Source organism: Hippoglossus stenolepis, chromosome 6 (assembly GCF_022539355.2).
Source record: "Hippoglossus stenolepis isolate QCI-W04-F060 chromosome 6, HSTE1.2, whole genome shotgun sequence".
Taxonomy (NCBI): domain Eukaryota; kingdom Metazoa; phylum Chordata; class Actinopteri; order Pleuronectiformes; family Pleuronectidae; genus Hippoglossus; species Hippoglossus stenolepis.
The window spans coordinates 20,679,161-20,705,703 of NC_061488.1; the positions used below are offsets into that span (position 1 = coordinate 20,679,161).

Consider the following 26,543-nt stretch of genomic DNA (forward strand, 5'->3'; position numbering starts at 1 on the left):
CAATGCAGCCTATTTAACTTGAGCTATTGACTCGCTTGCACCTCGGCAGACTTGAGAGGCTGAAAAAATACAAACAAATTAGACAGGGGAGAAAGAACAACAGAAATGGTGACAAAGACTATGAAAAGTCCAATAATGAGCTTTTGGTGGCAGGAGGGAAAAAAAGTGACGTGGGTGGAGGCAAAGGATGCAAGGGAGGAGGGGGGAGGGGAAGAAAGGGAAAACAGAGAGGGACTCGATCGATACAAACAGATAATCACCAGGCCTCTGTTCCAATGTGTAAAGAGTGTGACATTGCAGAGGTGGGTTCGGCAGGGAAGAGATCAATGGGCTGCTTCTTGTTGATCCGTAATCCCTAACTATCTACAAGTAATTAACCTTCAGAGGAGAATGCAGGGAAGAAACAAATGGAGAAATACGAGGAGGAATAGCAATGAGCTCAAGTAAAACAGAAACTGCCTTTCATTGACCAGAAAACTGCAAAGGAAACCAAATTAAGTGTTAGGTCTCCACTGCTGCCTCTGCAATTCGGGACGTTGGGATCGTTTTTTATTTGTCAGGGACTACGTTTACTGTGAATGACCATGTCTCCCTGTGGTTCTTAACGTAGAAATAAATATAGAGTAACTCCAGTTAGAGCAGCAACTCTCACCTCGAGTGTTGGAAATGTAGTTTTGTTCTGGTTTTATCTTTTGGCCTGCTGAGTGCAACCTCCGCCTCTAAGTAGAGAGGATCTTATTAGGAGTTAGAGTGCCCTCTGTGGGCGCTGTGAGAAAAACAAGGGGAGAGGTGCACCTTGTCTTTCAATAAAAGAAAAACTTACCCGATGCCAAAAATAAACAATTTTATAACATCATTTCCCCCCTTTTCTATTTATAACCAGAGTGGGTGTAACAAGATCAGCCAATGTCAGAGGAACACAGCACAGAGACAAATGGTATCTCTGCAGGATTTATTGGCACACAAATGCCGGTACAGTACTTCATGATGATCTCAAATCAAATTTTTCTTTCATCTTGTCAGGAGTTTACATTGAAAGAAAGCTTAAGTTAGAAAAAAAGGCAGACCATCTCATCAATTCAACATGATACAATGGACTGGAGGGGTTTCACCTTGAGTGAAGTAAGAAATGTTTCAACACTCTGGCCACCGTACAGAGCTTGTAGTGATGATGGTGTTAAAAATGTGGAAAAGTCATTTGAAGAAATGATTATCAGATAAAAGCAGAGATGTTAGAGTACTTTGTCATTAACTTAAAATGTGTCACTGGAAAATCGTACAATTCAACAGCAGTTGAAAAACATCGAGAAAAAAACATTCTCTGCTGCTCTGCATCGTGGCTTCAGTGGAATTCTCTTTGAGTTGAGTGCTTCTCCTCGGCTGCTGAAGACAGGTCTTCACCAAAACGGACACCTGAAGATAGAACAATATTCATCAAAGTCTGCTAAGAGGTTATAGGTCATTCAGTTAATAACAACATGACTTCAGACAAATTAAACGTCCAGCCTTTGTCACTGCTCTAACTAAACAGTGGAGCAGGGAATGTGAAGGAGTACTGACCACCCGATATAGCACTGGCACAGGTTTTCATGCGACGTGGCTTGTTTAATGAGGAGCTCCACTTGTGTTGGCACATCCAGCGTCTCATCGTGAGAGAAGTCTCGACCTGTAGAGGAACAAACTCTCATCACAACGCTCCACCTTTGACAGAAAATTCAGCCTGGTAAAAGTAGATTTCCTTCAGGTTTTGAAAAATGTATCCAGCAACACAACGGGTATTTTAGGATTTTACCTCCACAGAAAAATGTGGTGGATAAGCCTACTGTATAGTAATACGCAGGACTGTAGTGGTAAAAAAAATGTGGGTAAACTATAATTTTGGGGCACTATTATTTTCTATCTAGCTATAGTATCAAGCTACTTTACAAATTAAAGTTTTTGCATCCAAAACATATTAAGACAACAGTAAAATCCTACTTTTACAGTAATGCATGTGTAATAACAACACATAACAACATACACAGAGTGCATTCATTGTGAAAATGGCCAATGTCCAGCCAGCATCACTGTCATATAATGCTCAGCAAACAATGGTGTTGAATTTGACTCAAACTTTTCCAAATCGGACAATATCCAGTGAGTAAACGCTGTTCCACCCCCACTACAGCCCTGATAATATGACTGCAGACGGGTAAGAATGATCATTTGCAGCACTGAAAAAATGTATCTACCAATTAATGAATGAACATCAGCACTTTTTACATGGTTTACAAGTGGGAGAGAGTCTGTAACTGTACATTAGTAATGTTTTGTCCAGAGTCTTTTGTCAGTTTGTGCCTGTTGGGTGCTGCAGAACTCACCTGTAAGTTTGTCTCTCACTCTGTTGATGATCTGAATAGCTTTCTTGTTGAGTGCTTCAGGCTGTACCAGGCCGTCTCCAACTGAACAAAAGAGAAAACACAAACACACTGGCATCAACAACTTCACAAAATTCATCAAATATAATGGCTCCCTCTCTCCACCAGCAGTCTTTGCCGCTGAGGGAAATCAAATTGGGCCTGAGTGCTGCATTAGAATAACACAGCCACTGTGGTAAAGCAGCCAGAGAAAACCTCAAAGAGTTGTACAACTACAGATAATCCATGGAAAGAAAAAAAAAATGAAGTGGTGACTCACTGAAGGAGTGAATGGATTCAGGCACTGTGGTCCCTGGTTTCTTGTGTGTGGTCTCTCCGAGGTCTATTCCCTCCAGAGCCTCTGCAGACGACAGTGCACAGTCACAGGTTTATACTCTGTCTCACATCATTAAGACAGAAACAGCAACCAGTTGTAGCTTAAGTTTCCAAACTCACCCACTGACTGTCCTGCAGTGTACGAGTCGGTCCTGGTTCGGGAACGCTTGTTGCCTTTGATGCTTGCTGTGGGACCAACAGGGAAAAGTATGTAAATTCTTGTTTTAATTCCTTGAAAAACAATGAATAAGGTAGGTTCATGAAGGTGAAACAATTCCCCTGCAGAGATTAAGGTGGCTCAGCTGTGTGATATGTGCGTGTGCTTTTTGTGCAATTACGTAATATATCCTCAGCTTTATTTTAAAGGTATATCTTTGCTTCTTAAATGAGCAAAATGACCCCGTTTTGAAACAAATTAAATGCTTGTGCGTATATATGAGCTATAAATATATTGTGTGCATAATCTTTTTGTGCTACTATGCTGCAAAACCACATCACACGCTGTTTTCAGACTATTATCTTTAGTGATGATAAAGTTCCGGAGGAAAGCTTTCATGCTGCACTAGATGCACAACATAGACGTCTCCAGTCATGTTTGTAAATCCAAGTATATGCAGCTGCAGGTAGGAAGGAAGCTGAACTTCCAAATATGGTTAGATGTTGGTGTAAGGATATGGTTAGGTGTGCTTTGGACTATTCTTCGCTGCTAATTGTAAATGATAATGGGCCTGGTTTGGAGCGTGGTTTGTCAGGTTTGCAAGGCTGGATGCTAGATACTATTTTATGACTCTGGCTCAGCTCCTCTCACACCGTTCAATAAGACATCTTATCTGGTCAATAAGGCTGCAATTAATTTCATTCATCAGAACATGGTATCAGTTGTGACTTCAGCCAACAAAGTAACGAAGTCATCTGTTTGTTTTTCTGTTTTTTCTAACATTTTCCTTGATTTCACAGAAAATTCATGGATCTTGATTGACCTTTAATCATTAGTGATGTAAAAAACATGCGTTACACCCCCTCCAGTCGATGTCAATAGTGTGGTATTACCATATTGCAGTTACAATGAAAGCCCTACAGTTAGTTCTGTAAAATGGCTGTTTAACAGATTTATGTATAATCTTTTAAATATTTTGAATTTGTTTTAATGATCACAAGAAACAAACTACTGAATTATTATTATTTGATATAATAAAAACAGTAAATAATGAGCCTTATTTATGATAAAACTTATTCGTCTGTTGTGGATTCAATTTCTTCCTCCAGGCAACTCTGAAAGTATTTGCTCAGAAGCCGCTTCATTCACTCTTGAATGTAACCGTCGACCTTCAGACATCGACACCACTTCTTTCAACATTAGCTCCATTTTTCTCCACAATATGAGCCAAATAGTTTCTCAGTCTGTGATGATAAAATGTACGTTAAGTGGAGGAATTTGTGCAAACATTCATTCATTATACTGGGATGAACTAATTCACATCCACTTCCTTATTATTGTCATTGATGCTGTTGTGCTTGTTTGTGTCTGAAGCATGTGATGTGTCTGCTACTGTCCTTTCACTTACTGTCCATGAGCCTCCAGTTGAGCAGCGGGTCGTAGACGAAGGCCTCCAGCACGGCCATGACGCTGTCCCGGTGCTCCCTCAGCACCTCCATCACTGTGTGGCACGTGATGCGGTAATTACCGTCCAAGCCTGTCACCTGGCACATAGTCAAACACACGCTTTACAAAATGCATACAAACTAAGAACTTAGATCTAGTGTTTGTGTCATACAGTTTGGTAGGTGTGTGCTTTGAGGTTTGGTAGAGGAGCTACTGAATAAAATGTAAACCTTCGATGCTTTCATATTTAATTCCTTTTCATCTTTGCTCATTCAATAAATGCCACAGTGAGTCATAGGTTCTGTTAAAGCGCTGCGCACTTGGAAAAGATGATCATTTTGACAAAAATAAAAAAGCTTTGATAGCATTTAAGTTCAGTTTTGTAGTTCATTGGAATCTTTATTGAACAGATCTCTGACTGACAGAAAACTTTCTACACACAATACTACACACACAGTGTTTGGCGTTGCCTACCTCCATGGCGTTGGTCAACATCCTCGTTAGTCTGAATGGGATCTTCTCAGGGAACTTCTCTCTGGTCATAGCCACCTGTTAAAGGTTGAAATGAAACTTAGTCTCATAAATATAAGAGAATAATATGTTGGCAACAATACCTACGTGTACATGGACAGAGATACTCTGATATTAACCCTGTTAATAATCTGAGTAAGACACTGCCATTAAAAACAGCATTTTAAGATTACCTTAACCTGAAAAAGGTCCCACACGTTATGCAAACATGTATACATCTCACTTGCATTATAGCGTCCTATGGGAGTTTTCACAGCATATTGCTACATCAAAATGTAAAACAGTTATCAATTGCATAATCAGAATGATCTGTGACATGTAAGCTAGAATATGAATGGAATATTCTATTAGTAACTTGTGTTAACATCATAATCAAAATTTAGAATCATGTAAATTGTCGGAATATCGGTGTCCATGTAAATGTAAAGGTCAATGTTTGGTAAGAAAATCTCTTCTCACCTCAAAACAGTCTCCAAAGTCAATGTGGAGAATCTTCCCACTTAATCGATCTAACATCAAGTTAGACGGATGCCTGACAAATGGAAAAATCGTCTCGTTGTCAATGTGTTATTGTGGTAATGGTCATTATTCCAATAATCATTTAGAAATAATACAAGACTTCACCTGTCACCCAGTCCGAGGATGTAGCCCACCATTGACATCACAGCCAGGGAGCGAGTGTAATTAGTCCTCCTGTCGAACCAAACCTGGAAGAGAAGTAACATCTGGATTATGAGATTTCTTCTGGTTCACATTCGAGCAGAACAGTGTGGAGAACAGCAGAGAAGTCTCGGGCAGGCTTTCCAGACACTTAAACATGTAGAACATCAGGTACACAAAGTGTTATCGTTCCTAAAAATGGATTTAATTTAAAGGTCTGTTGGTAAAGTCTTGCTGCGTCAGTTGTTGGAAAGTAAGATACAGAGGAAAAAACGGATTCTTCAGTGGTTCTAAGTGTTTCACTTCAGTACAAGTGTGTTTCCTTCAATTATTTTAAATGTGAGAGACTGGACTCATAAATTGGACTCAGTTAAAAAGACTATTTTTCCTCTTATATAATGAAAGACCGCCAGAACATCAATACCTCTTCTAAAATGTTTATTTATAGAAATGTAGGTTTTCTTTTCTATAACCAAGCACTCATTGGGGACATTTTCTCTCAGGACCACCTGAAAATGAGGATGGATGCTGAAGAGATCAAGCACACTCAATCTGTTAACAGAAAAGCAGAGCATCCCACCTCCGAGCTGGGGCTCTTGAGCCAGAGGAGCTTGGCCAGGTCATCTCCTGCCGTGTTGTTGACGGCATGCTCAAACACCTCAACCTTCTCCATCAGTGTCAGGTGGTCATAGTCTGGGGCCATCTGAAAAACAAGGGAACATTCAAGTCAAATGATGCAATCAAGATACCAAATACCAAAGGAATATAAACCTACAACTGTGATGACGCACAACATTAAGAGTTTTAGAAAGCCCCTGGTACATTACTGACAAAAAAACAACACAAAGACTAAAAGAGGTCTTTCTTTGCAACCTGGGTCCTCACCACCGCAACGACTGTAAAGATTAGGGTGTAAACTGTCGGTGTTTTATAGAAAACAGTTTCCTGCGAACTTGAGGTAGAAGTGAAAAAGTCCAGAATGATACTTTACTGTCGAGTCTCAGATTCAGAAAGAAGCACCTTGCCTCACACTCTAAGACGACCATCTATCACTGTCTTACCCTCCCATCGTCCTCATTCTTTATCTAAAACTGATTTACTGCCTGACTGATTGACAGGTCAGCATAATATCTTGCAGGAAGGCTTTAATTGTAATATGGAACACATAATTAATAACTCAAACATCATTAGGAAATAGAAAATAAATCATTTTCATTTATACATTGTTGGTAGAAGAAAAGGTATGTATGCAAATTTGCAGTGTTTTTTAAAGAAGTCCCCATTTCAACCAATGTCTGTAATGCCTGTGGGTCAGGAGTAACATCTTGTGTTGGTCTTCTCAATGTTGTTGTTTTATCCGTGTTCCCACTGAATCGTGTCGTGGCCAAACACTACGTCGTCATCCTACTCTGCACCAGTCAGAAGTGAATTTCGGCCCTGATGATTTTTGCTCGGCAGTGACAAATGTATCTCAGTTCACAGTTTTCAGTAAAATCTCTGTCAGAGTTTGCACAGCGAATGTCAGATTGTTAACCTGCCTTGTCGCCTCTGCACAAACCTGGTTACCTGAGGCACTCTCACTTTGTGTAGCGACACTTTGGTGAGAAGGATTACGTATGGACGTTGTTCTTGTGTGTGCTCCTTCGCCTCCTTCGCACTAGGCATTTCTCAAGGGGGGGATATGAATTTAATTTATGCCAATTCAGGACCTTTGAATGTGTTTCCATTAAAACCTAATTGATATTCATCAATATAATCACTAACAACAGATGCTTCTTGAGCTTTGATGAAACTATTTAGTATTCACTGAGGATGTTTAATGTGAAAAATACATATTTACAATTATTTCATGAATGAGACCAGCTGTTTGCACAAACCAGTAAATAACATATGTACACGAAAGCTAATTTACACATGGATTTGCATTTAATAGGATAGCATGATTAAACTGCATCCTGGGAATGTGAGCGTTGGAATGATCTTAATGCTACTAAATGAGTTAACTGATTGAGCACAGTGAAGGCTGTGCTCTAACAACGTAAACAAACAATATTTACATGTTTATATTACATTAAATTTTACGGGAAAAACACTATTTAAACTTTGGTTGGTTTGTTTTCAGTTATAAAAGTTGAATTTTACCCCCAGGCTGAAGTGCCTCTCCCTGGAAATTCAAAAAATTAAACACTGGGTGTCATTTTGAGACATGTTTAACACATAAAGGTAGATTGTTCAAAACCAGCATTAATGTGTTTCATCAAACAATAGTCATATGATTTAAGTATATATATATATATATATATAATTTCTTGCTCATAACAAACATTTAAGTATGCTTTATCTCTTTAATATGAAGGTAGCAGGAACCTTATGGATCTCAATGGTTCCTCACCCTTAGCATGATGCGATGTTCAATGTTGAGCAAAATCTTTTTCTTCTCCCTGTAGTCTCTGATGAGGGCGTGCAGGGTGTCACAGTGGGGTACCCAGCCAATCAGGCCTGAGTTGGTGGACAGGGGGATCACTGCGTAGCGCTGGATGCTGTTCAATAAAATACACAACCAAGACAAACACACAACAGACAAACAAACAATTCATTGTCAAGACAAAATTATGGTTAAGTTTAGGTTGAGGTAAAGATTAAGGTTCGGCAAGTAGTCGATATGGTTAAAGTGAAAGCAATTCTCCATGAAATCAATGTACGTCAATGTTATATCCTCTGAAGTCTTGGAGACATGGTTGTGCGTGCGTGTGTGTGGCTCTACCTGAGGTTCTTCCGCAGTGACGCAGGGTCGTTGGCCAGCAGTGTGTTGACTAAACCAAAGAGCTGCATGACTCTCTCATCCTGCCTCAGGTCCTCGTGGCCCTTCAACAGGAACATGAATTCGTGGCCATTGCTGCCTACAGAGGGCGCCACAAACACAACATTGATATGCTGCTATAAACTGGGTTAAGACATTGTGTAAGAGACTTTATATGTTTGGACTTGGGAGTGCTGGCTGTTTTCTCCAGGGTGCGCTCCTGCTGCTCTGCACCTGCGTCTCCGCTACTCTCGCCTGAGGCAATGTCTTGAGCACCCAGTGAATGATTTCATATGAACCACATTGTTCACAGGGAAGGTTTCGTCCCAGCAATCCCTCACTCGCTTTGACTTGGAATGGCACGCACACCAAAAATCAGATATGAGGAGTTGAGTTCAAAATAACTGCTATGAAAAGGAACCCCACATGTGATTTCTGAAAGAAGGAACTCAAAGATTCACAAGTTCCACTCTGTGAACTTCATATCTGAAGTTTTATCTGTTCACTCTAATCAATTCATTTTTTTCATTAACTCACATGGAGCGGAGCGAAGTGGAAAATATGTATCAGTGCACTGGATGAACTGTGACATCAACTTGATCCTATTAAGCAAAATCAAGTTTTCATCATGACAAAGGAAAATGTACTGAACTTATCTGAGGTACAGATGAGGTCACTTGTCTGTTTGTTCCACTTTCTCATGCTGTCCTTAATATTCTAAACAGACCACATTACAATGATTTCACCCACACTGTAACTGTCATAAATAACATCTTTTAATGGAGTTGACTGATGCTTCCAGTAGAAGGAGTAAAACAAAGTCCCTGTTCAATGCCAGTCCCTGTGAGCGATGTGCCGAGAGTCCCTAGGGGCATAGAGCACGGACAGTAAATCTACGTGGCCTGGAGTGAGGTGACAGGTCTTAATCTGAAGTCCTGCTCCAGAGGTTAGGTGATGTATTGGCCATCATCTTTTACACAGGATGATGTGTAACACTTATGGGATACATCAGAACAAGGTATCACGTTGGCCACTGGAGAAGAGTGAAGTACAGTGAACCGTTTGTGATTGATATTCGGAGGATTTTGCTGCAGGACAAGGAGACTTTATAGTGCTGGGCGACTGTTGAAGCACTTCAGTGTTGTATTTCACATCATACAGCATGAGGATTAGATGTCAGACCTATTTATTTCTGTATTTGAATTAATGACCATGAACAATGTTGGGAGGATCCAATGTGTGCCTGCATGCGGTATTTCTCCTGGGATGGAAAATGAAAAAACTACGTCTTTGGAACAAAGCTGACCTGCCACTGAGCCTGGTTTTCCTGTGGTCATTTTATTTCTATTTTTATGAAGTTCATCACTGGTTTGACCTTGCTTCTGTTGGTGGAGAAGATTTTTTTCCCCCTCTGGTGTATTATCCACACACATAACTTTGCCGTGACTGATGAATTCCAAATAAATCGTGGCCTTGGAGCTTTTTGTTGTTTGGGCGGAAGATTATATTAATATCGAATTTTCTCTAATGTGCTGGCCCACGCCTGCTGAAAGCATATGACTAGAAATGCTCTTTAATCCATTTTCCTAATATAATGGGTACAGAGCCAAGGCCTGTGCAATTTTCTCCTAATCTTACCCATGATGGTGAGCTTGCGTGGGCGCTGTTTGGAGGTGATGACCTGCAGCGAGGCGGCGATGGACTGGATGCGGATGATAGGCTGGTTGGGGTCGTAAGTGCCGGGTACGGCCAGTTCCAGGTCCCGGCACATAAGCAGCTTTGGAGACACGTATTGCAGCTCCAGGGAGGTCAGCTGTGTGGAGAGTTGATGAGGTGGCAGAGAAGAGACAGTTAGTTTTTAGACTCCACTGACTGAACAGCTCCTGTCAACAGTGGCTTCAGCAATATGCACGGAAGTGAAAGACACTGGCTCATATTCAAGTGAAGGTCTTATCTGCAGAAAGTTCTTGATTCGCAACCTTCAATAAATCACTGGGGAACATTTCACTCTCTGTGTGCATCAATAAACTTATTTTCTGCTTGTCTACTGTCAACAATCAGTGATTTAACCTGCCTACAATCCGACTCTGGTTTCTATTTAAAGGCTTTTACGCTTAAATTGTTAAATCTGATGAATGGTGACTCCAGCACAGCTTCAGCCTGCTGTGAAGCTACTGTCTGGATGCATCCTGGAGAGGGTGTATTTCTATGTTAATGCCCTGTGGGGGAAATATTTGCACTGCTCCCAGCATGTTATTATAGTGCTGTGTATTTCATGCTGCTTACTGTAATGCCGCAGCGGGGGAGCATCCCCCCAGAAGCAGAACTCTGCCACACTGTCAAATAGCATGCCTGTCTCCATTTTCTCTGTGAAGTGATTGCTCCTGACAGAACTGTTTTTAATGTCATTCCTCAACAATGTGATGATAGCTGTGAGAAATGACATCTATCAGACCAATTTCATCTTCACTCCAGAAGCAACAAAAGCTGGAGCTGGTGAAGTTTAAGCTCTTGCTGCTGTGCCATTGACTCTGACTCGTACATCTGCACCACTTGCCTCAGACAGGTTTCATCATAGCTGGAGCAGCTTATCCAGCTGATTGCCACGTAATGACAATATTAACGTGGACACTGGTTTATAAAGATCAATCAATCAGTCAAACGTAATTGTACAGACAATTTTTTATAGATTAGTGCAGTTTAAAAATGCTTGACAATTGACTGAATAGCCAAGAATAAGATTTAAAAAATAAAAATGCTGGCAATTAAACATAGATGGAACAGGGGGTAAAACATGTACTAAATTCATAATTTTGATGCAATAAAATAAAGTAAACCACACCTTATCATAAGCAAGGCTAAAGAGGTCCGTTTCAAGCTTCCTTTAAATATTTCAACACTTCTGGCTGCTCTCAGGTCCTCATCGCATTTAAATTTTCATTTTATGAGTTCTTCCCTGACTCATGCTGCATCCTTCTAACAAGATTCGTGGAAATCCGAGCTGTTGTTTTTGTGTAATCTTACTTACAAAGTATAAACAGACAGGGTGTTGTCAAGGTTGACAAATACTGAAAATCTACAATGCAGGAAAAAGTTTAATTGTGAAGCAATTGTTCATCACAACAGGTAGTGAACAGCTGAAGGTTAACAGCACAGCTTGTGAGAAGCCATTGCCAGAGACAAACATAGCTGCAACTTGTAGAATCTATGTCACAATATATTCTGTCTTTAGTAGATTTGTCCTCATATCAATTAGTATTCCAAACTGATGTGATGTATACAAAAGGGGAAATGTTATCACATGATGTTCCACCATTCCTCTTTGACTTCCATTATCTCTCTGTCTCATCACTCCCAGCTATCTTTCAACACTTCTGTTGGCATCTTGTTCAATGAGTTCATCCAGACATGGATGAATGAAAGAAGTCCCCTGTTCCTCTATCAAAATCTTCCATTATACCACTTTACGTGACTAACAGACCGTATTTGGGATTTCCCTGCCAGGAGATCACAGAACATGAAAGAGAAGAACATTTCTCATCACATCTGATGAGAGATTGGAATGGACATCGGCATGCAGAGCTGCTGGGATGTCAGCTTGATTTTCCCCTAGAGCCATAATAGATGTGCTGGTCTCTTTTCATCCACATTTCTCTGATTCATATCAGCTTTTTTAGTTGAAGTTCACTGACATTTTAATCTAATTATTTGTTAATATGTATGCAGAGCGAGGGTAGTGAGATTTGATCACAAGTGGTCATCTAAGATACATGTTAATACAAGGGGCCTTTGTTCCTTTGGTGAACATGTCAAAGCAACACTAATACTTTCCTGTACTTAAGGAAACACCTATCCATCTATATACTGTACTGTACAACTATATTGTTATCCATGTAAGCTAGCTTATAAGAAATTCAGAGCACTGACTCCATAGTTTCACTCACCTGTGGCAGCTGTTTGGAGATGCGTCTGAACACGTGGTAGTAGAGGTCCCAGGCCTGAGTCAGGTCTTTGACATTTCCCGACCGCATGTACTTCCTGCACCAGTCCTGAGCCTCCATCAAGTCCCTTCCATAAGCCTATAGCACAAAGTCATTCTTATTGCAGTAGAATAATATTTTTTACACTTGTCATAACATACAAAATGCCCAACATTGTGTTTAGTTTAGCTCTCTGTGTATGTCTCTCTCACAAACACAGTGACAATGGTTCCATCAGTCATAGTTTGACGGGCTATCAGGAGCCAATTCCACTGTATCAGTGGCCCAGTGGACTGGAAACAAATCCACTTCTCGAAATAAAACAAGTAAGTTCTGCTATTTCCATAACGGGCATGCGACTCTCTGCATGCAGGCACCGGCCCTACATGTACTGGTCATGGGAGTGTGCTGGGTGCCTGTGACTGGCCAGAATAATGTCAAAATAAAAGTAAAACCTTAAAAACTGATTTAATTTTAGTACAAAAATGAAGCGAAATAAGTTTTTTGTTGTCTCATCTCAGCAACATAATTCAGGAACTAAAACATATCAAAAACTTAATTTTTGCACACATTTACACAACAAAGTATCGTGCAATCTTTAATCTATGTTAGACAGATCATTTGTGTTGTTGCACTAAAAAAGTCTGAATTTAACCCCATTCTGAGACGCACCTGGTTAAAAGAGGTTTCTTTGAGGGTTTGTGGTCCTCTCTCCATCATGGCATGTAGAGGCTCCAGCACAGCAAACATTCCCTTGACATTGCGCTCACCAAAGTAAAGGCGTGAAGCTTCTTCAAGGCCTTCGTGCCACATTTCGTGCCATAAAATGGCCACTCGGATGAGCTCCTCACTCACCTGGATAAAGAAAAACAGATATGAAAAGGTCAGACTGCTCTTTGCTTTTTTTCTCCAAATAACTCTGGTCTTCATAGATTTCGACTCAGATAGGGATATTTCAGTGTACAAGACCAATTATGCTTGGATATGAAAGAAATTGTCAGAAAACTAAAGATGTAAACTGTGCAAGGAAACCGCTAACTTGCAGGTACATTATTAAGATAATAAGGTAGAGCTGTTATGATTTCATACTACGTATATTATGATAATATTATAGCATAATAATAATAACCCTTTCAAAGAACAATGAACTTTGAATTCACAAGAATATTCAGTCTGACATTTGAATTAGTATTTATCATGAATCTGTATCGATGTATCCGGTCACTTTAAGCCTGATGTCCTGGGTATGTGCGCGTCTCGTGCTGCACGTGGCAGGTGAACGGAGTGGCAACAAATAAGACACACTGGCTCTTTTACATTAACAGACTCTGCTCCTCTCATCTCTGCTTCACTGTCTGTGTCGCTCTGTGAGTGTGGGCGGGGTCCGGGGCCTGTGTGTATGTAAACTTCGTCTCAATGCGGACAAGTGGACATAGATATGAGATGAGAAAAGCGACTCGCTAACTCACTAAAATGTTGCTGCTGTTCTTATGTATAATGGGGTCACTAATGGGGAAATGCATATATTAAAAGAATGATTCGTCCTTTTTATGAATCGATAATGGATCATTTAAATGAAGATTGATGTTAATCAGAGAATCGTTTTTTTTAAACACAGCCCTACGAGCTTCCATTTCATGCTCGAGAACAAATCTGCATCACGCTTCAAGTAAAGGATGAAGATTATTTTATCCACTGATGAAAAACATAAATGATTTAGTGTCTCTACCATCATGGCCTGCTGAACCAAAGTGTTGCAGTGTTCACACATGTTCTTCAGGATTTTGTTCGCAGCGTTGTGCCGTGCTGTGGTGGTGGACTTGGAGGCCACAGTCAGTGGGTAGATCAAAGCCTGGACGAGAAAAGAGAAGAATCCAGCAATTCATTACTATTCACTGATGGGACTGCTTGGTTATATAGTTATTAACACAAATGTGGTCTTGGTTCTGTTTTATATTAACCTATAAAGCATTTGCAGCGGTGTGAGCAGACTTACCTGAGGATGATAGCGTCCGATGTCTGTGAGCAGCTGGTGGATGAGGCGCCCCACCAGGGCTCGAGGGGTATCGATTCGAGCTATGAGCTGAGGGATCACCTGGAAAAGCAGAGACATGGATAAAAACTCTTTATCCTGGGGTTCGATATGAAATATGAAATACAGCACAGACACAGTGAGGAGGGACTGACAATATAGTGTGTTTTAAAGTATTTTTGAAATACACACTGACACCAGCATTACTCATTTATCTTACACAAGCATTCTCTCTTCCACAGGTATTCCCTTTTCGAACTTCTCTATCTCTAGCTAAATGCCATGTGTGTCTGTATGTGTGTATTACCTGCAGCCAGGTGTCGATTTGAATGGTCTTGATGCCCTCCACCAGGCCTTCGTTCACTTCAGGCCAATGACCATAGTCAAACCAAAGAGTCAGAACCCTGAACAGTGAAAAACAGGACAAGAATTAAAATAGAAACCTTGTTTTCCAGCTCATACAGGAAAATGGAATAGTGAAATTACAAACAACCACTAGAGGTCCTCCTATCCCAACATGCCACATAGTGTCCATGACGAAGGTTGCTGTGTGTTTGCTGTGCATCAAGCTTGTGTTAGTCATTTAACTCACCTGAGTGTGTCCTGCAGGTTATTTCCTCTGGACAGGGAAATGGAGCGGAAGAAACCTTGAACAGCAGGAACTGTGTACATGAGCAACGTCTTCGAGAGATCCTGTGGCGAGACAGACGCCTTTTTATGCATGACTAAATCAAATAAGCAACATTCGACAACACACTGTATTGTAGGTGTTGACTGTGGGTGATGATGGCAAGGTTCACTATAATTTACAGCTCAAATATTCATAATTTTACCAATAATGGGGAGAGCAAAGACTGAGCAAAACTGGAATGAAGTATTAAAAGATTGATGTACAAATAGAAGAAGAGTTTAGTTTAGTAATATCTCGACAAATACAGAACGTCAGTGCTCGGCTTGTGTTTGTAAAAGATGCAGAGACTTTGTAAAATTGTTAAAACTGTGCCTTCTGGGGAAAAGTGTCTGACAACTGCTGTGTAACACATGATGGATATCCGAAAGGACAAATGAATCTATCTATCTATCTATCTATCTATTGGGATCTGTAGTTTTTCAGTAGCAATTGCATGTGAGCTAAAACTGTGCACTGGATGAGGTGTGTTGCTTGAGTGGCTGAAACATTCCATGGGTAATGAAGACAAAAATATTTGTGTGTATTGTGTGTATCCAAACTAAGGTTTTCTACCTTGGTTTGATTGGGATCGCTGGGAGAAGACATCGCTGTGAAAAGGATTTCATCCTCTGCGATTCTCACCTCATTGTACTTCTTCTGGCCTGGTGAGGGCAACGGACTGTGATCGGTGCTGTCGACTTCGCTGTCACTGTTGCTGGCTTCACTGTTAGCACTGGCACCGCTGGCGTGTCGCAACTTCTTCTTCTTCTCGTCGCGTCCTTGGTTCTGGTGCTTGTAGTGTAGCACCGCCTCAAAATTCATCACGGCCCACGCGTGCCAGGCCTGCAGACAGATGGTACTTACTGGGTGAAGCTGGATTTCCGAGAGGTGGAAACTGGAAATGACTTCCACGTTTCTTATGATGCAATTTTCCAGTTTACCAAGGGGACAGACATCTCCCAAGGGGCTGTAATTTTTCTCATCCAAAAATAAAAGTTTAATGTTTGTTGCGTTATACAACCAGCTATTACAGGCGACAGGGAGTCATGAGGATGGATGGGGGAGATGGGTAATGTGGGTGTAGTGACATCTTTGTAGCCTGCAGCTCAGGCATGTTAAAGAAAAAGCAGAGATACTCAGCTATTCCATCACCTCATTTATTTGATGCATCAGGAAAGGAACCACCAATGTGACAGTTTGATGAGCAAAATAAATGAACTGTGTGTAGAAAAATAGCTCTGTTATTATATGTTTGTTTAAATGGTAATTTAAATGGGGTCTAAAGTTTTCCTAATGACACATGAGTGTCAGGGCAGCCTCCTGCTGACACAGCTGGGATTTTACTGTGGCCAGAGAAAAGTCAACAGTGAAAGGTTAGAGATGAAGGGGAGGTACTGACCTTGTACCAGTTGCGGTCATGCTCAGTGGAATGGCTGTAATACTGCAACACCTTGGGGATGGTGCTCTCATTGATCCCCTGCAGACTGAGCTGCCACTCTCCCAGCTTCAGGAAACATCTACATGGAAGAAAGGGATAAACATAAAGACAGACATTTCATCTGAGATAACTTCTCAAATACCTGGTTTTCTTCCAATTAAAAAAATCATTTTTTCATGTCTACAGAAAACCTGGCACACACGGTGAAGCATCGATGACATGCTGGCTTGTAATAAAGAGAAATACAACTTTCATCCTCACTCCACATCTTGAACGCATGTTCTTGCACTGTCAATTTGTGTTTGAGCCGGTATGATCTCCTGTAGGGTGTGTCCGTCTTTACAGCACTACGTTACACACCAGAAATGATGGGCTTTCAGCTAACAATAAAAAGGCTAGTTTGGTATTTTCAGTACGGATACTGTGGCAGAGGTGAAGAGACCAGCTCAACTGCTGTGGCTGTTCGTCACGTGACATGAGAGGACAACATGATGTCTGGTTTTTAGTGTGATGATGATTTGCATTAGCTGTATCCATGTAGTTCACTTCATGCCCAGTTAAAAGTAAAATTCAATATGCAGGGTTGCAGTGGTAATGATGAGCAGAAATGGGCTACATAAAACAGTGTGGACACCCGACCCGAGCCCAGCAGAATGCTGTGCTGGGTTCAGACAAAAATGTTGAAATGATATTTGGATTCGGGTCGAGTCTGTCACTTTAGCTGGGCTGATTTCTTTACACTACATATGTCTGTTTTAAGGGTAAACAAGCTATTACAATGTGTGTCAGTGACGGGGTAACACAAACTCAGTGCAGCTTATATCAACTGCATTAGGCCCCGGTCGGGTTTGGACACAGAAAATGCCTGTTCGGGTTGGTTTTCTATTGGGCTCAGATGGGTTCAGACAGAAAAATAGGGTCAGAGCCTCTCTTTATTACATATGGCTCAGAAGGAATAGGAAGAAAAAAATTTTGCAAGGGAACAAAAAAGTTAGCCCCCAAAAAAACACATTTTAATGTTTTTGAGACCATCAAACATCCTAAAGTCACAAGTCATGGTTGTTAGCAGAAGCTCTGCAGTTGCAATAACAACATTAGCAACAAGCAAGCAAATGCAAAGCTGAGTCAAACCACAAAGAGAAATCATTATGAGTCTATAATCACTCTTCATCGACGTCATTACTCATAACGACTTGGTAGTGACATTAAGTATACCAAGGGCAGTTATTAAAAAGGAGTGAGATAATTATTCTGGACTTTCAAATCATCCACACATTTATCACCACTACTTAAAAGAGCAGTGTAATCGTCTGGGATCCCATCTGGAGCTTTTCAATGATCCGAGGCCGTTTCATTTCTATTTAATCCAACAATGGGATCCCTACGGGGGACTCGACTCCATCCGTCACAGGAACACAGAAGCTGACAGGCAAATAATGTGACCAGTTTTGTGGGATCAAAACATAATTCGAACACAACGGCGCCAATCAGAGCAACTATTAAGCAGTGTGTTGTCAACCCATCTATCTGGTTTGAATACTGTTTGCAGACCACATCCAATAAATAATCTTTTAGAATTATGTTATTTATAGAGTGTTTTTCCATGGGAAAGCACTTTGGATTCAGAGCGTCGAAGCCAAAATGTTTGTGTAAGTGGTTAACAGGTTGAAGTTTTAGGGAAGCAGCAGGGGGAGGACTGGGTGTTTGGGAACAACCTGTTTATTTAGACAGGAGACGCCAGGCTTACTGATCTTCAGGAAAGAAACAGTGAAATTACACAGGATTCTTGGGAGAGAGTGGAGGCATCCATGCGATTGTGTGAATGTGTGTGTCTGACGGAGCAGTCCAGGTGTGCTCCATACCACACAGCTAACCTGTATTCAGGAAAGTGTGTCAGCACGTCTGGAGAGAAGACGTCCTGACTGACAGTATACAGGTGTTTTCCCTAACATGCATTCCTCACACAGCCAGAGTCACTGTCTGGAAGAAGCACAAATGAAAAAAAAAAATCTGCTGCCTGTTGTCATGCTTGCGTGTGTTGTCAAGTATGATTTATGAAATGGGAGGGTGCACATGACTGCACAAGCCCAGATAAGACTACTGTATGATTTACTGTACATATGATTATACCTGTCTGCTTCTGTGTTGCACGTTTTGCTTGTTTTGAGTTGTTTGAACATAAAACAGCGCAGACAAATTATCTTTTCCTGCACTGGCAGGACGCTAGCACTCAATCGTAAAGGAGCTTTAGATATTTCCTGCAAATATTTTGATGAGCCCACAAGAGCACGAAAAACAACTTTAACAGTTTGAATTCATTCCCAGCTATTTTGGAGGATACACAACTTTCCATTTTCTAATGTCCTACACCAGCATCTGAAAACATAAGATAATTATTTGATCAAGTTTTTCAATAATCTGCTGTAAAGTTTGCCAACTGGTGCAGAGACTCCGTCTTTTCTGACAGTGAGGAGAGGTAATGACGGCGTAAAGGTGCCATGGCTGTGCCAGTGTGGTCAGAAACACCCACTGGGAGAGGAGAGACACTTGGTGAAACCTGTAGCATGGTGCCATGTGGTAGGTGATGAGGAGCTAAGACTGCCAACAGGGATCCTTTTATTGAGAAGTCTGAGGCGAGACATTCAGAAAGTCTGGCCAGCTTTGAAAAAGACCACAGGATGCCAATGGACTAGTAAAAGGTGTCACGCCAGATTGTGGTCATGCTCATGGAAAAGAAGCAGAATGCACTGTACGTGACCCTGGGTGTTTACATTTTGAGGACAGAAAACACGTGAGCTGACTTTTTCCTTGCTGCACATTGCTTCACATTCTCTCTGTTTCAATGAAGTGGGTTTTAGAATACCCAAACCACGACTAAGCACATTATGCATTGGCATTACTGTGGGGGAATCTGACAAATTGTGGATTTACTTTCCCTCCAGCTGGGCTGGACTGGCCATCTGGCACACCAGGCACTTTCCCGGTGGGCCGATGTACCTTGTCCGACGACGCTGTTGTCTTTTTTGTTGTTGTTGTTGTTGTCTGATGGGCCCATAAACACCTCCCCCTTTCGGCTCTGTGCCGGCTTCATTTAATAATTAATGGAGAAAAAAAATGGAGAAGAAACAGAAGGGTTGGATGGATGGGGCCTGTCTGGGCCAAAATACCAGGGCCGATTTGTTGTCCCAGTGCAGCCCTGCCCTCAAGAGTTTCAGCTTGTGTTGTAGACCAATAACCAAAGCAATGGAGTCAGTCTGTCTATTCATCTAATGTTTGTTTTTTCCAAAACCATTGTGTGTGTGATGCAACTCATTTATCCAAGTCTGCCATCTTAGTATCTTGGTTTTCGTACTAGTAAATGCTTATAAGCAACTTTTTGATTATAGATAATAGAAAAGATAAACTGTACCGTAAATGTACATATATAACTACAGCGACATTTTCAGCAATCACCTACACTCTTGTAAAGTAAATAGCAATGATACGCTTCCTCTGGTCCATCTGCATGAACTTAATGTATAAGTATTCAGATTACTCCTATATAAGGGTCACATGGACTGTTGTATTCGTTGCATTATGACTGTATGGATTAAGACATTGTAATGTTAAAGGTTAGACTGTTGAAGTGTCAAGATTTCAGACTGAGTCAATCATCTGTCACAACACAACTTCATCAGGTTGTTATTTACTCCAGTTCAAGACTCATTTTACTAAATCGTCCAGTTTCTGGAGACAATTTGGGTCCTCTGAAGCAAATCATTATCATATAACCTGCTCTAGCTCAATGTTAGGCCCATTCTGGCAGGAAGGTCATAAAGTTTTGGAAAAGGTTTTCCAGTTTAAAATTCCATTTAATTTGGAGTCTCTCTATTTGGGAGTTCTGCCTTCAGAAAATATTACCAGGTTGCTGGAAAAAAAATCAGATTCCTAAAAATTTACTGAAACAAGAAAAACCTGAATTTGATGATTGGATTGCCATTATTTATTATATCTTTGCAATGGAAAGAATAACGTGTTCCATGAGATCGCAAAAGGACAGGTTTTTGAAAATATGATAATTTTTTCGGAACTTATATTTCTCTGTTGTTATTTGTTATGTTTGAAGAATCGTTCACCAGTTACTTCAACTGTATTGGATTTGGCTGGAAATCTGTTTACCCCTGAAACCCCCAAAGTGTTTTGTGGACTCAAACACTTCATCCTCCCCTCCATCGGCACAGTGGTGAATAGATAGAGTGAATTTTTATTAACTATCCCTTTGAGTTGCAGTTTACTTCAATGTCTGCCCAGAGTATGTGTAGTGAAGACTATAAAGAAAAGTAATGATTGTATTAAGTGTGTATTGTTATTTTTTGTTATAATTAGCACAATTCTTGAGTTATGTCCTAAAATGTGTCTGTGAGCTCACAGTGACCTTTGACCACTAAAATCTAATCAGTTCATCCATGATTGCAAGTGAATGTAAGTGAAGGAAATTTGAAGAAACTCCCTTAAGGTGTTCTTGGAATCAGGTATTCACGACACAATAATACCTCCAGCTGAAGCCTGGGCAGAGACATATTTAAACAGAAAAAATCTGGAAAGGTATGTAGACACTTGATAGTCACCTTAATCCAACCTCATTATGCCTTGTCATAGCAAGGAAATTCCCATGTCTTGTAATCACATTACCATTAGCACCATTCCTTTTCATGACAGTGCGACAGTGAGCCAACATGCACAATACCATGGAAGTGAAGCAGCTACATGGAGTTCAGCCATCATTCATTGTACTGTTCACGCCTGTGCTTTTGATACAGCGACAGGTCGAAACGTCTTCTGAGAGAAAGGCTCATTAGATGGTGAACTGCTGCTAATGTGTTTCCAGAAAAGAGACAGACAGACAGACAGACAGACCTGGCCATCAGTTTGTGGACCTCCTGCTTGTGCTGTTGGTCCTCAGCTGCAATGGCGTGCTGGGCCTGCTGCTGCATCCCTTGCACAAAGTGCTGCATGTGCTGAAAGGCATCAATCTGGGGGAGTACAAAACAAATGCAGGTAAAGACTTGGTGTCACTCAGAGAAGTGTGTATGTCTGTGGTGCCTGAAATTAGTCTGAATTAAATATTAGCCTGTGATATATGATTAACAGTGAACAGTTGACTAGCATTATTGATTGTATAAATGAGAATTGTATAGATAGACTACAGATGTTCTATTTTCTATAGATCTATAGACTATAGTTTAACTGTCCTGTTTTCATGCAGGTAAGCACATACAGATTGGGCTTTTCTGTTCATATCACAGTTAGGACCTCTGTAAAGTAGTCTGTGCTACAGACAAAGCTACTTGCACAGATCTGGGATACTGACAGACTGCATAACTGCTGTGGTCAGCATTTTTCTTTACTTTTTATGAGCTTCTAGTTAAGTTGACATGTAGAAGTTTAAAATTACTGCTTGGAAAAAGATTTAATTATTTGACTGGATCAGATAATCTAGAAATTGTCTAATGCCAGTAGAAGAGTCCAATCATAGCAAGTCGTAGCAAGCTATGCTGAGCGTTCTACACAGTGTGTGCTCGTGTGCATATTTTTAAATTCTCATTCGTCTGGTGAGCAGTGCAGCTGGCCCTGACAACTGTAAAGCTTGCACTCACACTTACCTAAGTCCCCTAATGAGACCTGCACTCTGGAGCCACAATAGTTATTCAACACCTGGTAATATATATGTATGTTTATGTGTGCCTGGGGGGTATATATACTATATGTGAAAGTGTGTGTGTGTGTGTGTGTGTGTGTGTGTGTGTGTGTGTGTGTGTGTGTGTGTGTGTGTGTGTGTGTGTGTGTGTGATTACCAAACAGCTCTGGTAATACGTAGTGTGAAACATAGTATAATGTTAGGTCACCATAGCTGAAAAGTGGAATGTGTCCATGTTCTGAACGCACAGACAGAACTGATCTTTCTGAACAAAACAAAATGAGGCTCACTTCATCCAATGCTACCATGGAAACAAAAGATAAATTATTAACATTAATTTAAATGTAACAGCTGAGTTGATTTTACACAAACCACAGCAACATAACCTCCAAAAGAATTGCAATAATTAATGCACATACAATCAAACCCTTTAATCTTACAATTTCTGAAACACTAACTTTTTAAATCCGAATAAATGCAATGCTGTCCAAAGTTACATATATTCACTTGAGATCTGCTGTGACTTCAATCTGACTTTAACTGCACTTAAGGATTTCTTTCCTCCACATCATCATCTGGATCGGCTGTTTTTAGACAACATACAAATCACTCCCGAAAAGTCAATTGACTTATTAGTGAAATTCACAAATAAATATAACAGCCAACGTTCATCTCATTATTGGGCTGATTTATACCTGCAATAACTTTCCCCTCTGTTTTTGGTGTCTACCAGCTCCCGAGGGAAATATCTGGCTCTTTAGCTGCTAAATGTTCCACTATGTCCACCAGCTACTTGTTTGTTGCTGAGCAAGTAATGTACTCAGGGTTTTTAGAGCTTTTTCACTGAAAACAGCTGCCTGCTGGAGCTTTGCCACTGTAAGTTCAGTTACTATGATCAAAAACAATAAAATTGGTGCTCAGACTGTAAAAAATTTGATGCAACTCACTATAATGTTCTGTAAAGCAGAGTGGAGCTGCAGATTCAGGTGATAATCCTCTGCAGGTTCAACTCTACAAGCAATTCATTCCACATTGTTTTCATGTGTGTTTGTATGAAATGTTTTACATTTGTACCTCAAAGTAAGTTCTAAGCTACAGTCCCTAACCCAACTACAGAGAATCTTCCAAACATTTGTTTCTTCTTAAAACTAATATTTATTACAGTTCTTTACCAAATACCTTTACCATGCTGGTGGGTGTTACGTGTAACCCTGCATGAGCATTTTTGCACATCACTTGCGGGCGGTTCTGTGGAGAAGTGGAGCAACTACAATCAATTGGTCCAATCAGCTGGAGTAGAAGTGAGTCATTGAGCTTTATTTTACTGGCACTAGACTGATATTATGTAGTCTCCCTGTTCAGTATTCTTAAATTTCAATTCCTTTTTACAGATGCGGCTGGTTGGTGTTGATATTTCTAATACTGTTTCTCTTTCTCAACAGGAAATTAATTTCAAAGTTGCAAACTATGAACAACAAATTACAATATGTATTAAAAATTGTCTCAATTTCAAACCACCAATGATCTGTTTGCTCCTACCTTGCGGGCACTCTTCCACATATACTTCATATAAGCGTAGGTGACATGTGGGTGAGCTGTGGGCAGCGGGTGATCAAGTTGCTTGGAGGGGTCGACGCCAAGAAGGAGCACCAGGGTCTTATGGGCCAGTGCCTGAAGGGATGAAGAGTGCAACAGAGGTCAAAGGGCAAAAGAATGGTTAGAAGGTTTAAAGTTAAAAAAGAAGCCAGAAGGCGAGAACAGCAGCTTTCCCCACGACATTACACAGACTACTGACTACAGGTTACCCGATAAAGAGGCAAAAAAAAAAAGAGGGGGCCAAGAAACTTTAACCTTGCGATTCCACAAGGTATAATGTCTTAGTGGGATAATTTTTTGCAACTGCTAGTAATCACATCTCTTTTTTAAATGATATCATTGTTGGTCAGTCTGTCACCCTGTGTGTAAAAAAAAAAAAAAAGCAAAGGAAAATTGCACCATTTAAATTGAGAAGATATGTGGGTTCAGGTTTCTAAACAGTGTGATTGAGAGTGCTGCTCTACTTTCATTAGTGCCAACTTAAAAAGGGTTGAACTGAAGTTCAATTTCATGGCTGCAGTTCATGGCCACACTTAACTCTGTGAGAGCTCAACTTCCCTTTTCCGTTTGACAAGACTTATTTAATCAGCTCTGATTTATTCCTCCTGAATGCTATGGGCTGACAATTAATTATAGAATGAATTATCGGGGCCAGACATCAGGATTCGAAGACTCTTAGGACAATACATATTATACTGCACTGATGTTTAATTTTAAATGGTTTGTTGTGGAAATTTACTGTTTACTGTATTTTATTGTGAGCAGGATCTCCTTTCTTAAATGCGATACAGTAAAACCTTTTTCACATTGACACTACAACAAAATCTGATGTTTTTAAAATCCTGCATAGGAGCTTCACAGCATGATCCAGGTTATTATTGTTCTTTAGTTTTGTTGCCTTCCACTGAATGTACTGACCAGGCGTCCACTCCTGCCACAGAGGCTGGCGTACTTCAGCCAAGTCCTCATGTCCTCGTGGGGGCTGATGACCAGCGATCGGACCATCAGGATCCTCTGCCAGTCCTCCACAATACGCTGACAACCCTGGAGGGAATAACACACAAAAAAAACAAGGGACGATGAGTAAAACGCCTCCTGCTTTTGTTCCTCCCTTCAAAGAAAGGCACCTATACTTGTTAACTCGAGAGAAAGAACACACGTGTTACTACCAATGGTGTCTGTTGTCAACATGCCCACACGTGAGTGCAAGTTCATGTGTCAGAAAAAAGAAGCACACACACACACACACACACACACACACACACACACACACACACACACACACACACACACACACACACACACACAGAGGTCATTTTAAATAGGTTTGTAAAGTCCATTAGCAGAAATGCTCTATTAAATATTCTCTGAACCCCAACCTCACCCTCATGGTCATGATGTAACACAGTGCTACAGCAGCAGGAAGCACAAACAACATTGGAATAACTACAAAACAAAACTCTGTGCTGGATAACATTTTTCTTTACAATTTTATATGAATTTCAGACATATGGTTATAAAATAAAAAATTAGATCTATCAACTACCTTCAAAGATAATTCAATCTATCTTTGTATTTTCTAATTTCATAGTCCTTTTTCAACCTCCTGTACTTCCTTAGATGGCAAAAGAATGTCCACGCAAATCTTTTAGTAAGCTGTTGGAATCTGGGGCTTGAAAAAAAAAAAAAACACTACAGTTTCTGGAGTAGATTTAACATGACAGGATAAGAGGCTGTGTGCAGTACCAAATTATCCAGTTCACCCAACTTAATTTAAAGTAACAAACTATTTATCATGTGGTCTTCTTCTTCCCATATTCCCAGATACACACAATTCTCTTATTCTATTTAAGAACGGCAATCAAGTTTCATATAAAATAGGCCATTTACAGTACAGCCAGACAAATATGGAATTTTGGGGGTCGATGCTGATAACGATATTAGGGAGCAAGAATTATCAGATAATGATTTATTGGCTGATAAATACATTTTAAAAATATATATATTTGGCGATGATTCCGTCAGTCATTATTAAACCCATATGACAAAGAAATGCAATTGAGGATTGATATTTACCACAAATACAACAAAATAAATACAACTTCAATTCTGGTGCATATCGGCAAAAATTAACACAGCGACCGACATGTCTGTGAAAGGCTCATAGAGGCTCTACTTTGCAGAGATCAAAGCATTGATTAACATACCACTCTTCTGCCGCAATGCAAGTAAACTAAGCCTCGAAAGTAAATGTTGATTCTTAGTTGATGACTTACAAAACCCTGAGTCTGTACAAAGGCCGCAATGGAAGTTGGAACTGCTACTACAGAATATAAAGGATCATTAGGGCCATATCTGCAGGAGGTGGTGCTGTATATTACCATCATACTCACAGAGTAAGACTTCACTGAAAACAGCTAAATATATACGAGCTGTCAGAAAGAGCGCTCAGCTTCCCAGGATGTCTTGGACACTTGACAAGGATATGGAAGCAGATGAAGAGAGCCAAGAGGTAAAATATAACCTGCATTGCTGTACGAAGGCAACACCCATGGAACTGTCTCACACGCACTTGGGACATGGCCACCCAATGCCTGTGGAGGCGTGAGAGATGACACAGACAAGACTGTCGCAGGGTCAACAGGGCAGCTGGACGTCATGGCATTCTCAACAGATTTGTCAGCTGGACTAACAGGTCTAACTTATGACACTCTCATGCAAAAATACAAAATAGGCTGTCAGAGGGCAAGGCAGCACTAACACAAGGGCACTATAAGCCCAGCAGGATGACTGGGTCCTTAGGAAACCACCCTAGGAAAACCCT

The 26,543-nt window shown here is 40.6% G+C and overlaps 1 protein-coding gene across 5 annotated transcripts in view; it reads right to left on the bottom strand.

Annotated features, from left to right (window-relative positions):
* Window positions 1-909: 909 nt before the first annotated feature.
* The window catches only part of mtor (mechanistic target of rapamycin kinase), an 89,244-nt gene continuing 63,610 nt past the window's right edge, over window positions 910-26,543 (bottom strand). For 2 of the 5 annotated variants that reach the window (XM_047340433.1, XM_047340432.1), the window contains exons 35-58: window positions 24,638-24,763; window positions 23,663-23,794; window positions 21,343-21,458; window positions 16,408-16,525; window positions 15,582-15,851; window positions 14,931-15,031; window positions 14,646-14,742; window positions 14,303-14,401; window positions 14,036-14,158; window positions 12,979-13,161; window positions 12,271-12,405; window positions 9,965-10,139; window positions 8,291-8,426; window positions 7,919-8,066; window positions 6,107-6,229; window positions 5,491-5,573; window positions 5,326-5,398; window positions 4,810-4,884; window positions 4,298-4,433; window positions 2,853-2,927; window positions 2,677-2,757; window positions 2,361-2,441; window positions 1,561-1,666; window positions 910-1,413 (exon numbers count right to left, since the gene is read on the bottom strand). In XM_047340433.1, the coding sequence (XP_047196389.1) occupies window positions 1,398-1,413; window positions 1,561-1,666; window positions 2,361-2,441; window positions 2,677-2,757; window positions 2,853-2,927; window positions 4,298-4,433; window positions 4,810-4,884; window positions 5,326-5,398; window positions 5,491-5,573; window positions 6,107-6,229; window positions 7,919-8,066; window positions 8,291-8,426; window positions 9,965-10,139; window positions 12,271-12,405; window positions 12,979-13,161; window positions 14,036-14,158; window positions 14,303-14,401; window positions 14,646-14,742; window positions 14,931-15,031; window positions 15,582-15,851; window positions 16,408-16,525; window positions 21,343-21,458; window positions 23,663-23,794; window positions 24,638-24,763 (2,808 nt within the window). In that variant the 3' untranslated portion in view covers window positions 910-1,397. The remainder of the gene's footprint in view (window positions 1,414-1,560; window positions 1,667-2,360; window positions 2,442-2,676; window positions 2,758-2,852; window positions 2,928-4,297; window positions 4,434-4,809; window positions 4,885-5,325; window positions 5,399-5,490; window positions 5,574-6,106; window positions 6,230-7,918; window positions 8,067-8,290; window positions 8,427-9,964; window positions 10,140-12,270; window positions 12,406-12,978; window positions 13,162-14,035; window positions 14,159-14,302; window positions 14,402-14,645; window positions 14,743-14,930; window positions 15,032-15,581; window positions 15,852-16,407; window positions 16,526-21,342; window positions 21,459-23,662; window positions 23,795-24,637; window positions 24,764-26,543) is intronic. The other 3 variants (XM_047340436.1, XM_047340435.1, XM_047340434.1) reach the window with 3 other exon arrangements.